This window comes from Chrysochloris asiatica, unplaced genomic scaffold (assembly GCF_000296735.1).
Source record: "Chrysochloris asiatica unplaced genomic scaffold, ChrAsi1.0 scaffold00340, whole genome shotgun sequence".
In the NCBI taxonomy this organism is placed as follows: domain Eukaryota; kingdom Metazoa; phylum Chordata; class Mammalia; order Afrosoricida; family Chrysochloridae; genus Chrysochloris; species Chrysochloris asiatica.
This window is the reverse complement of record NW_006408858.1, coordinates 733558-746901: the sequence shown is the minus strand read 5'-3', so window position 1 is coordinate 746901 and position 13344 is coordinate 733558. Positions and strand designations below refer to the sequence as shown.

At 42.2% G+C, this 13344-nt stretch overlaps 1 protein-coding gene across 1 annotated transcript in view; it reads right to left on the bottom strand.

Annotated features, from left to right (window-relative positions):
• Positions 1-5061: 5061 nt before the first annotated feature.
• The window catches only part of SNAP29 (synaptosomal-associated protein, 29kDa), a 54127-nt gene continuing 45844 nt past the window's right edge, over positions 5062-13344 (bottom strand). The window contains exons 4-5 of the mRNA XM_006875805.1: positions 10006-10104; positions 5062-5219 (exon numbers count right to left, since the gene is read on the bottom strand). Of these exons, the coding sequence (XP_006875867.1) occupies positions 5062-5219; positions 10006-10104 (257 nt within the window). The remainder of the gene's footprint in view (positions 5220-10005; positions 10105-13344) is intronic.

The window sequence follows — 13344 nt, the reverse complement described above, 5'->3', positions numbered from 1 at the left end:
AGTTTTGACTCATAACAACCATGTATAGGGTTTCTGAGGAAAAGTTAGTGAGTTTGAACTGCCAATGTGTGGTCCACAGTCCTGTGCCACTATTTATAGTATAGATAAACCATTATTTATTGTAAGTTCCTTAATTGGTTAGTTGTTTATAATTTTTTTCATCTCTTATAGACAATGCTATGATGACCATTTTTTTTTTTCTTTTCATGTTTTATTGTGAATTATGTGGTAGTTTACATGGGAGAACATTAGTTTTACATTCATCCTATCCTATAATTGTTTCATTGCCATGGTTACAATCCCCTCCATGCATCATCCACCAACCAAAGGGTATACACTACAAGCCTGCCCCCCAGTCGTCTGCACGCAGCCACTCTCCATCTAAAGTCGCCAACTGCTCCATCTCTCCACATCATCGTCTCTGCCTCCATCTCAGGCATCACTGCTTCTCTGAGTAGGGTTCTGCTCTCCACCCTTGATGGTCCTTGGGACCTCTGCTCTTTGACTGCAAAGTTAATCACTCCCCTACTTGCTACAAAACGTCTAACTTTACATCTCCAACCCTCACAAGCAGTCCTGATAACAATTATTCACTATTGTATCACAAGAGACCTATCCATATCTCCTTTCATCAGCCCTGACTAGACAGATTGGATACTATTCAGTGGAGATTCTACCTTCCCCCACACCCTCTGGATCTAGGCTTCCTCTTGAAAGCTTGTAAGCCAGTCACTTCTTGCCTTTGTAGCCTCATTTTTGGTAGCCAATGTCCAAGTTGCTCATCCCTGTCTACTCTGTGTATGGAGGGGGTGGGAATGATCCATTGATGACCATTTTTTGTATGAATATTTATGGTCTTTTCAGAATGGAAATCTGAACACATCACGTTATTGTTAAGTGCCATTGAGCTGGTTCTGACTCATAGCAACCCTGTATAGGGTTTCTGAAGAGTGGCTGGAATGTTTGAGTGGCCGACCCTGCAATTAGCAGTCGCATGCTTATCCTATAGCACCATACCAGGACTCCGATCACATCATATTCTTCCTTAAAATCCATCAATACTTTCTTATTGAAGAGCAATGTGCTAAAACCTCATTATGGTCCATAACACCCTTTCTATTAGGACCCACTTACCTTCCTTAGTGTTATGTCTCACCCACAACCCAAAGTCCACCTTTCTTCCACTGTAGCTCCCCAATATGAAGCACCTTGATTCATATTGTGGCTATTCATGCTTCTTTCTATAGCATCCTCTCTCTTTTGTCTTCCCAGAAAAGTTCACTGCTCAAGTTTAAACAAACCCTCAACATTCCTTTATAATGATGTCCCCAAATGATACTCACTGAAACTAGTGTGGCTGCTGGGTTCTTGGTCCACCAATAGATAAAATTTCCAAGATGCGTTGACCCAGTTGACTGATAAATCCTTGGAGCCATACACTGTAGGAGTACCCTACAGAGAGGGGTGGAAATCTATGACTTCCAGGTTAAATGTATCTGCCTCTCATGAACAAAGTTGTATTTATATTTTTAAATGGTTAAAAAATAATCAAGAGTATTTCATGACATGTGAACACCATATGAAATTCAATTGTAAGTGTCCACAAATAAAGTTGTGTAGGGTCACAGCCATACTCACTCATTTACATACTTTCTGCAGTTTTGGGGCACAATGACAGAATTGAGTAGTTGCCACAGAGACTGTGAGCCTAGAGTATTTACTCTCTGGCCCATTGCAAAAGTTTACTGAGCCCTGGCCTACGCAGTGCTTCAGAGGAGTTGGGAGGGTGGGAAACAGACCGTTAGAGTCTGCCAAGATGAGGTTCCAAGAGGAAGGTTGTTCATAGTGTTAAATGTAGCACTGATGACCAGATGCAGAGGCTTAACCATGATAACCTCTAGTTCCATCCTTTGACAATGACTACATAGGAGACAGCATTCGATAAAAAAAGGAAACAAAACTTCATATTTTATTTTTTGGAGTATGATCATCTGTTGAGTTGAAACATTGCACTTTAGACAGTTGTTCTAATTCATACTCTAAATAAAAGGCCAAATTACCACCATCATCACCCCCATTGCACTTTTAATGACTAGTTCAACATCCTGTACATAGACATGTTGTTTATTAAGAGTTCAGGTTGCTGTATAGCACAGGCAACTTAAAAAACTCTGTGAAAAGACCTAGATAGACAAAGTATAAGATTTTTATTAAGTTGGTGTAGTGTACTCATAAAATTACACAGTCACAAAAAAAAAAAAAAAAAAAAAGAAAGAAATTAAAATGCATTCTAATTATCTTCCTTTGGCAAACAGTTCAATTCAGGTCTTCTTTCCTACAAAATGCAGAAAGTGCCATCCAGAAGGCTACCCCACAGTTGCTCAGTTACAAATGACTGTTAAGTGTTGTTGAGTTGGTTGCTACTAATAGCAACTCTGTATAGGCCTTCTGAGGAGTGGCTGGTAGGTTTGAGCTACTGTGGTCAGCAGTCCAGTGCTTTTCCTATAGCATATCAGGACTTCATGACTAGATGTTAGAAATGGTTTCCTCTGAAGACTGATGCACTTGTTTGTGGGTTAGTAGCACAGATCTAAAGGTAGAGAAGTCATGTTTTTTGAAGGCACAGTTTGTTGCCAACTCACCTATGGAAATCAAAATCTATATTATGTAACACGCCTGGAAAGGAGTCCATCCCACAGCCACTCAGCCCTGGCACCTTTGTTAAGTATCCCCATGAGATGTGTCTAGGCTAGAGCATAGAATGTTTTCTTTCTGATCACAATCATCATGTGAAAATGCAGGCCACTTTGCTTTACAAAGTAGCATCCATAACTGGAACTTTGTGGCACAAGAGCAAGGAAATGATACAGCAGAAACAAGATGGAGGGCTATAGTAGCAAAAAGACAGTCCCTTGGTTGAGGCCTTAGAACAAGAACAACAAAAATATATGAGCCCTACAGCACGTTACAGGAAGACAAATTACTAGGAAAATGAGAGCAATTCTTCTATGTGCTTGTGGTAAAAAAGAAAGGTGGGAGAGACTGGCTTCCTCAATGTAACAAGACAGGAATGATACATAAAATATGATGTTTGCTCTGTGTCCAGTTTGTTAAATCACAAATGCAAACTGTCCATGTTCTTCAGGAAGGCTACTGAAGAGTGTTTGGTAGTGGTCTTTAAAGTGCATTTAGTTGAAAAAATAAATTGTGGTCTAATGTATCTTGCCTAATTTCCCGAGTCTATGTCTAATGGTAAGAAGGAGGATAAGTTATTATGATATGTGATGGGGGGGGGGAGGGGGTGTGCTTCAAAAAATTCATGGAAAAGCAGAATTAAAAGATAATGCAATTTCCCCATGAAATTTCAGAAGCCTCCTGGTACATGAAAGCAGGTGCTGGAGAAGAAGACATGGGAATGAATGGAAATACAACTGTGACTGTTTGAGACTCTGGTCTCAGGCATTTGAGCGGCATTTGTGCTGAGAGCCCTTAACTTGGTTTTCTTTGGTTTGGGTGGATGTTGAAAATGTTCCTTTTTATCAGTTATCAAAAAAATAATAACATTGTGCTCAGCTGATGAGCAACTCTCTCATTTGATTGCCTGGGCTATCCATGCAGAGCACAGGGCAGACTCCACAGTGGCAGTTGGGTTTGCCAGTGAGGATTGGCAGTACTTTTAGGAAGATCTTGTATCATGGGATGGGTCTTTTATAAATCCAAAAACATTAATCCGCCATTGCAATACTTAAGAGGCTGCTTTTACATTGCACAAAAGGGAGCATCGTTGCATAACGGCAGAATTCATTGAGATCAGCACTGTGTGCTTTGGTGAAAGGCACTATCAAAATGGGGCTTTATTAATATTCTTTAGAATATTTTAATGTATTGTTCTTTAAAAAGATAAGGGTTAAAACCAAAAGGACAAGGGTTTTGTAGCTTCTCACTGGAGTTCCAACACCAAGAAATTCATATTTGAGAAATCAATTGTAAATACTTCTGAATGACCCTTTTGGTAAGATGAGAGAATAGCCTGGACCAATTAAAATGATTACGTGTGTCAGCCTTTTGAGTAATGTCAGCATCATTTGTGATGCCATGTTCCAGTTCTGAAATTGGGTAAGAGAGAACAAAGGGGTGATTTGTTGACTACCCTGGCTCCATTACACTGTCTGCAGGAAGCATGGGTAGGGATACTGGAGGAGTCAGGATACTCCAGGGACTAAATACACATCACCTGCCACATCTCAGGCCTGGTCAGTAGGGTGACTTAATGATGGGTGGGTATTTGGTGGAAGGAGACTCCTGCTTGGCCACTAAGCTCCAAGTCCTGTTTATAGGATCCTCTGTTTCCACAAATTATATAGATCCCCAAGTCGGTCAGTCAAGCAGCATTGACCAGTAGAGCCTTTGTCCTTAACCACAAAGGGAGAGATAGGGCAGTGAGTGGTATTGCTCTGAGCCCTTCTACTATGACCCAGGCCAAAGACATGGGGTGGTAGGGAAAGGGGCATTCAAAATGGCAAAGAACACTGCCATGCTTCATTCCCAAATCCAATGAAATCTCTTTTTTTTTGTGGGGGGGAGGGAAGGAAGGATGATAGGAATCACAGTTTGTTCATTGTAGGCATGAGGATGATGACTGCTCAACAAAGGTATAGGAAGACTGCCCCTCACCACACAGGCTCCCAGTCCCTCTGCACTCAAAAGCAAGGCTGAGGAATGAGAGCTCTATACAACTTTCTACACACTCCTCAGAATGAGAAATACACTTTTCTTCACATTCCAGCATGGTAATCAAAGACTCAAGAAATTCAGGGCCAGGCTACAGTGCTCAGACTAAAATGCTAGTAGTGTTCAGTTGAAAGGACTTAAGAGAGATGTTGACCTCAAGAAAAAGTGGGACACATGCTTCTTCATAACATAATCTCTTATGACTCACACTTGTGTATCTACAAACACACAATGTAAATTACATCATAAAATAATTGATGACATTTTCTGAGCGTTTAAAAAAGACCTTTCAAATCTCTTCTACCACAATGGAGAAGAAAACTTTTGGCTTTAAAGTTGGCGGACTTTCTTCTCTGTGCTTTGTATGTTGACATCTAACTTATCCACTTTGGTCGTGAGCCGATCCAGAATGTCATCTTGCTCCTCAATCTCTGTCTGCATCCCCAAGGCGATGTCCTTCAGGCGAGTTAGTCCCACAGACAGCTCACCTGGAGGAGAAGGAAGGACACAAAGGTCTGAGTACACATTACACTACTGTGTTTGCTTCCTCATAGAACAGACTCTGGTCATGTTTTCCAAAAATGGGCAAGTTAAAAGAAAATCTGTGTATACTCAATACAGAGTAACGAGAGCTTAATGTAGAACCTTCCCCTCTTTCTCCAAAATAACTACTGTTAACACAATGGTGCTTGCCTTCCTAGCTGAGGTCCTTGAGGGGAACAAACTGTAAACTGTGCTCAGCTACTAACTGAAAGGTTGGTGGTTTGATACACAGCAGGACTGTGAAATACAGATCTAGAGATCTGCTTCTGTAAAAATTACAGTCAACGAAAGAGCTCAAAGAGCTTTGGTGGGCATGCCACCAAGCACAGCTAAGAGGAGGCAGTTCTGACTGTAGAAATATATCCTGAATCTTTCTTGATCCTGAATGGTAGGTAACCAGTTTCTTCCCTAAAAAACCTCATTATCATGGGGAGAAAATGAAAAAAAGATTACAGCCAAGAAAATCCTATGTGGCAGTTCTATCCTATCATATAGGGTTGCTGTGAGTTGGAATGGGCATAAACAGGTTTGTTTTTCTTTTTTTGGTTTTGCTGTTGTTGTTAGTGCCATTGAGCCAGTTCCAATTCAAAGTGATCCTGTATAGGGTTTCCAAGGAGCAGGTGGTAGGTTTGAACTGCCAACCTTGCAGTTAGCAGTTCAGTGCTACACCAGGACTCTTTTATGGCCCTGTATTCCAAGGTGCAGAGCATAAATCTGTAAGGTTACCCCAGGCTTTGCAATAGAACACAGTACAAGTAGATGACTTTGGTAAGGAGATGCTGCTGTTGTTGTTAAGTGCTGTGGAGTCAGTTCATAGAGACCTTGTATAGGATTTCCAAAGAGTGGCTGGTAAGTTTGAACTGCCAACCTTGCGGTTTAGGTTTAAAGTGACCTTGCAGTCCAGTGCTTATCCTACATCACCAAACCAGAGCTCTACTTGATAAGGAGATAAGAAGTGGGATAAAGCCACCAGACACAGGAGCTGAACCCAGTGAGACCAGCAAGAGTCTCTGAAATGAGGGAGGAGGGTGACACTGGAGGCAGTGCATACACACTGAAGGCAGTGAGGCACCAGCGTGCTCAAGATTTGCTGCTACCACCCTCACAGACCTCCTCCTATACCACACTGCATCCTGCCTAGGCTGCACTGCACTGCTCACCCTCTGATTCCAGTGGTGACCTTCCTCAGCTCTCTACTGTACAACTCCCAGAAGAAAGAGCCTCCTCCCTTCCTCCAGCTTCCAACCTAGTTGGTATCAAGAACACTCTTGCCCTGGCCACTCCCTTTGTCAGCTGAGGGAAATCCTGAATGGGAAGAATATAGGGCTTTTAAGCTCCTCTGTCAGAACAGAACAAATCTATGTTGGAAGGACATCCCGAATGCTTCTTGGAAATGAGGATGGTGAAACTCTGTCTCACGAACATTGGACATGTTATCAGGAGGCATCAAGCCCTGGAGAAGGACATCATCTTGGGTCATTGAAAAAGAGGAAGGCCCTCAACAAGATGACTGACACAGTGGCTTCAACAATGGGCTCAAACAGAGCCAACTATTGTGAGAATGGTGCAGGACTGGACAGCATTGTGTTTGGTTGTATATGGGGTCACTATTTGTTGGAACTGACCTGACAGCATCTAACTGTAATCCCCTCTGTTTCTCTGCTGTCCTAGGTGGTATAAACAGCTAATCACTGTGTTGTGAAACCAAAGATTGGAAGTCTTAGTTCACCCCTGGTGATGCTATAAAGATGCTATTTGCAAGGTGAGTGGTTCAAGACCACTAGCTGCTCTATGGGATAAATATGAGGCTGTTTGCTCCTGTAAAGAGGTACAGTCTCAGAAACCTCTACATAGGGTAGCTATGAATCATAATTGACTCGATGGCAGTGAGTTTGGATTTTTTTTAGAGACACCTTAGAAGAAAGCCCTGGCAATCTACTTCCGAAAGGTCATACTCATTGAGAATCCTACGGAGCAGTTTTATTTGGATATATGTGGAGTCATCACGAGTTGGAATCGACTTGAAGGCAACTGATTTGTTTTTCTGTAGTGGTAAGAGCTGGAAAGATAATATTTCCTGCATGCAAGAGATCTTTGCTTCAAAGGGCAGAACCCAGAGGATTGAGCTGGTGTTTGGGCTTTTTTAGGCTGTGAGGCAAAGGGCAGTTGGCTTGTGGATGTGACTGGCTGGTGTGGAGATGGCTCTCTCCCACACCACAGGCATAGCGGTAATGCAGGTTGCAAGTGTGAACACGAACATCTGGGCAAAGGTGGCTAACTCTAGAAAAGAGATATACACTGCTTGTATTTACTGAGTTATGCTTATGCCTATCTTCTAAAAGCAATGTCTTCCCTGTGGCTCAATTTTCTGTCAAATAATACATAGATCTGTAAAGTAAATAATAACACTAGGGAGGTACCATTTCTTAGAATAATCAACCAGTGGAGATCAAAGGGCAGCCATTGCCCAAGGACAAAGTTCAGGATGAGTCAGGAAGGGTTGGGAAAGGAGGAGGCATGGAATCAGAAAACATAGGGAGGAAGTGGGATAGTGATGTCACATCGTGGGTAATCAACGACATTAAGAAAAATGCATATGAACTGTTGAATGGAAACCCGATTTCTGTAAACTTTCATCCCCCCCAAAAAAACAAAATGTCTTCTTTGTGTGAAAATTTTTTTTTCATGTTTAAAAAGAGATTATATTCATTGATTTAGCTACAAAATGTGGCCAAAGGTTTCTATACAGAAACAGCCAAAGAAGCAATTTGTAAAACACAAGCAGGGAGTAGAACTGTAGTTTAGGAAAATGTTCAAGATACAATAAGGTAAAAAGTAGAACACAAAAATTGTATACAATGAATGACTCAAATCCATGTAACAACTGTATATCCATATGTGTGTATATGTGAAGAGGAGAATCACAACAAAACAGAGGTAGCTGAGGGACAGTGGGATTCATCACTGCTGCCACTAGTGTTTGTGGAGGTGACTCTAACTCATGGTGTCTCAAGTGTGTCAGAGTAGACCTGTACTCCACAGAGTGTTCAATGGCTGGATTATCAGAAGGAAATGGCTACGGGTGTTTATTTCCTCATGGCTCTTATCTAATTCCACTAGTTTCTATAATGAATACATATACATTCAGAGACTTAAGTGACTTGTAACTGAAAGTACATGCCTTTGTCTAACATATGCCATCTTTCCATTTAGTTTGGGAGTAGGTGCAGCTTACTAGGAAGCTGGGGGTAGTGCTGTTCATCTGCCTCTTATAGGTGTGAACAGATACTCCAAAAATGCCACTTCATGAATTTACTTTTCATCTCCAAGATTCCTTTGTTGTTGTTGTAGTTAAGTGCTGTTGAATCGGTTCCTACTCTTAGCAACCCTGTATAGAGTTTCTGAAGAGGGGCTGGTGGGTTTGAACTACTGTCATAGAGGTTAGCAGTTCAGTGCTTATCCTAAAGCACCATACCAAGACTCCTTTGTTGTTGTTAGGTGCCATTGAGTCAGCACTGATTCATAGCGTCCTACAACAGAACAAAACACTGCCTGGTCCCACACCAAACTCACAATTGTTGCTAAGCCTGAGTCCAGTGCTGCTGCCACTGTGTTAATCCATCTCGTTGGGAAATTTTCATCTTTTTCTCTGACCCTCCACTTTACCAAACATGATAGCTTTCTCCAGGGCCTAGAGATTCCTTTGTTGTTGCTGTTGTTAAGTGCCATTGAGTCAGTTCCGACCCATAGCGATGCTGTATAGGGTTTCCGAGGAGTGACTGGTGAACTTGAACTGCCGACCTTGCAGAGATTCCTTTAGAAACCTGAAATTTCATCATCTGTTTTGCCTACTCTGCTAGGCTCTCAGTGGGGGCAGACAGCCTCAGGGAGGTTCCTGTTAATGGAGAAGGCAGTATGTGGCAGACGCCCCCTGGGATGAGCCTGGAGATCTGTCGCATATCAACTCCTCCATTCCACAGGCACTGCTCAGTTTGAACTTCACACAATCAACTTAGCCCTTTACCCAGGGAATGATCATTGCGTTGCCTGCCTGCAAGACCATGGATGTAGACCAGTGAACAGCATTGACATGTTCCTGTGCTCTGTGGGAGAACATATCAGGAGGCCACATTAAAACAGGGCTCACTGCAGGAGTAGGCGAGAGGAAACTTGGAGAGGTGGCAAGTGCAATGGCCTGAGGTGGGGAGAACTTACCTTAACACAGTCAGCCAGTGTGAGCCAGCAGTGATACGGGCAGGATGGGGCTGAGAGGCTGGCAGAGGGAGTGGGGTCAGAGGCTAGGGAAGGAACCTAGGTGGTAATCTAAGTGCCAGAGGTCTGATAAGCCCATTCTGGCAGCTCTATGACCAATGGGCCACGCACTCTAAATGTGTTATATGTCAGATCACATAGCCTTCCAGAGAGCACTCCAAGGTGGATTCTATCCCCATTTCCATTTCCTAGTGTAGGATACCAAGGTCCCAAGCTGCCAGCAAAGGGTATGTCCAGGTTGGCTGAGGGCTTGGACTGCCCTCCCAGCTCTCATAAGAGAAGTGGGCATGATTTGATGTGGGGTTTGATGTGGGGTGAGGGAGAGCCAGACACCATGCATGCTTCTATCTTAAGCCACTAGATAGCTCCTGGTATGCTGGCCATGCAGCATTTGAACTGCCTGGAAGCCATGGGTCCTCAGAAAGTAGGAGTCGAGGCTGGTGCAGCGGTATAACTTACCTAGGTTGCTGTCAATCTTCTGGTGATATGCACGAAGGTGTGGATTCTTGGGGTACTCATCAGAAATCACAGCGGCACTAGCCTTTCCAGGGATGGTGTCTAATTTTAAAGAGAAACACCAAGAGAACAGTTAACTGATACCTTTTGAAATGCTGCTTCACAAAATTTATCTTAATCTGGAAAGTGAGTGGATAAAATGAAGTGGATGGTCTTGAGGCCATCTGAATAGAAGTGTGGGGTTTGAGACATCTTGAAAAATGTATAAGGGAGGGAAGCAGGGCCAAGATTGGGCCAGGGAAGAGAGGTTCACAGGTTAGTTGGGGTTCCAGTCTCCTGCAGCTCTTTGAAGATCACAGAACCTGCGTCTGGATCACCTGGTCAGATGCTGGTACAAGCTATAGAAAGAGAAATGGATCCATAAAAATAACGATATGGCAGTGGACCTGTAAGAATGAAAATGCTCAGAGGGTTTAAAAAGAAAAACTACTGTTATGGAAACAGGATTGGGGTGATATTTCTCTTCTTGAAATTTATTCTGCTGTGATGCTATCATTTCACTTAAATTAATTAAAACAAAGTAAAAGAAATACTGTATACGATGCACATATACCTCAAGTAAGTTTCCTGGAACTCTAGGTCTAAACTGCACACAGAAGAGCTATTTCTGTCATTGTACCCTAGTTCACATTTTTTGGGGGTGTCTTAGTTATCTAGTGCTTCTATCATAGAAATACCATAAGTAGATGGCTTTAAATTTATTCTCTCACAATTCAGCAGGCCAGAAGTCTGAATTCAGAGCACTGGCTCTATAGGAAGGCTTTTTTTCTGTTGGCTCTGGGGGAAAGTGTTTATTCCTTGGCTCTTTTGTGATGCAATGTAGGATAATGCACTGGTCCACAAGGTTGGTGGTTCAAACTCACCAGCCGCTCTTCGAAAACCCTATACAGGGTTGTTATGAGTTGGAACAGACTTGACAGACCTTAACAACAACATGTGGTATGACATCTAACTTTTCCCTACTCTGTTACCGTGCTTGCTTTTTTAATCTCTTTTATGCCTCAAATGTGTAATCCATTCTCAAAGCTGTAGTCTTGGATCCTCACTAAATGTTTCAAGACCTCTTTGAATTTAGCAAGCATTGTCATGTCATCTGCATATTGCAGGTGGTTAAGGAGTCTTCCACCAATCCTGATGCTCTATTCTTCATAGAGTCCAACTTCTCTGATTATTTGCTCAGTATACAGATTGAAAAACTACTGTGAAAAGACTTAATTCTAACACACACCTTTCCTCATTTTAAACAAATCAGTATCCCCTTGTTTGAATGACTGACCCTTGGCATACATATGGGCTCTGCATGAGTATAATTAAATCTTCAGCATGGATTGCACTTCAGCATAAAAATGAGCACCCTCACAACTGGCTCAATAAACAACATCATGATAAATGGAGAAAAAATTGAAGTTATCAAGGAATGGCTGGTAGATTTGAACCACCAACCTCTCAGTTAACCCACTGTAACCAACACATATCCTATTGTGCCAGCAAGGCTCCTTCCATTTTGCACACACAGTGTCAATTTGTTTTGACTCTGTGGTTAATATAAAAACCCAAACTGGAGACTTCCAGCAAGATGGCAGATTAGGCAGACACACTACATGGATCTTCTAAAACAAAAATACGAGAGAGACCAAACAAAACAGACACAGATGAAAATTCTGACACCCTGAACTTCAGAAGAAAGGTTAGAGAGGTGGATGGAGTAGTTTCAGGGAAGAGAAGGTAGAGCAGGGATGGTGAGGGAGGGAGACTGACTGGTGACAGGCTGGCTAGGCGTGGCTCCACCCTCTTGTGAATAGTTTTGGCAGAGGAGGGAAGCCTTGCAGGGCAGATTTGCGAGGGCGCCAGAAAAGGTGTGATTCATTCTTTTGCCCTACTTTCCCTGGTGACCAGAGGGGTGGCTAGCTCCCATGCTCATCCACCCTCAGCATAGATCTTGCTCTCCATGAGTTCAGAGCTGAGTGGGTGAGAGCTACTCTTGTGTGAGCTGGAGGATGGCTGTGCTGCTTTGGTGTGTCACTTTTGGTACCAGGATTAGGTGGGCTTGGCTCCAGACCTACAAAACCCTCAGAACCACCAGACCAACATTTAACCTGCACCAAACTTCCCTGTGGTCCTAACAGACACTGATACCAGCTCCATCAAAGACCTAGTGTGTCTGCCTAATCTGCCATCTTGCTGGAAGTCTCCAGTTTGGGTTTTTATATGAACTATTTCTGGATTGAGTGCCCTTAACATAGATAACACTGAGACTAATAGAAACTCCATTTAGGGCCAGGAACTCTGCTGTCACTTCCCTTCCACAACCACCTTGTGAGTTCCTTGAATTGTAGGAGCCCATCAGAAATTTCTCCCCTCTGGGTCCAACAACTGCACTGTTTTTTTTTTTTAACAAATATTTCAACCCCATAATGTCCCAGCAATAATAGACAATTTTAGCATACACAAAGAAACAAGAGAGAATGGTGCACATAGATGATCAAGATGCAGGGCCAGAAAATGTTTCTGAAGAAGAAAAGGTAATGGAACTAACTGAAAAATAATTCAAACTTTAGAAGAATTCAGGAAAACACAACAAACAAACAAAATATATGCAAATGTATATAAAACCTGCAATTAGAAATCCAGAAGATTAATACTAAGAGCTCAGAAATATACTATACATTGAAAAGGCAAAGGAGTAGATGTGAAGTCTGATGGTAGCCTGAATTAGTGAGCTAGAAGATAAATCTCTCAACACTACTAAGATAGAAGAACAAACACAAAAAAGGATAAAAAAAATCATAAGAAGGTGTAAGATTCATGTTGGATAACATGAAGAGGAATAACATAAGAATTACTGGCATTCCAGAACAGAATCACAAAAGTCCACAGAGGAGATAGTTGAAGAGCTTCTGAAAGAAAATTTTCCTAACATCCTGAAAAGCGAAAAGATAAGCATTTAAAAAGCTCAACGAACCTCAGGTTGGATAGACCCTAAAAGACAATCACCAAAACATATAATAATCAAGTTCTCCAAAATTAAAAATGACAGGATCTTGAAAGCAGCTAGGGAAAAGAGAAATATAACATTCAAAGGCAAGCAAATCAGATTAACCTCGTATTTTTCAACAGAAACCATGCAGGCAACAAGGCACCCAAGAATCCTCTACCCAGCAAAGCTGTCAATCAAATACGATGGTGTTATCAAAACATTCCAGGATAGGCAGAAGCTAAGGGATTTTGCCAAAGCCAACCCTGCTATGAAAAACATCCTAAAGGAAGTTCTGTGGACTGAGA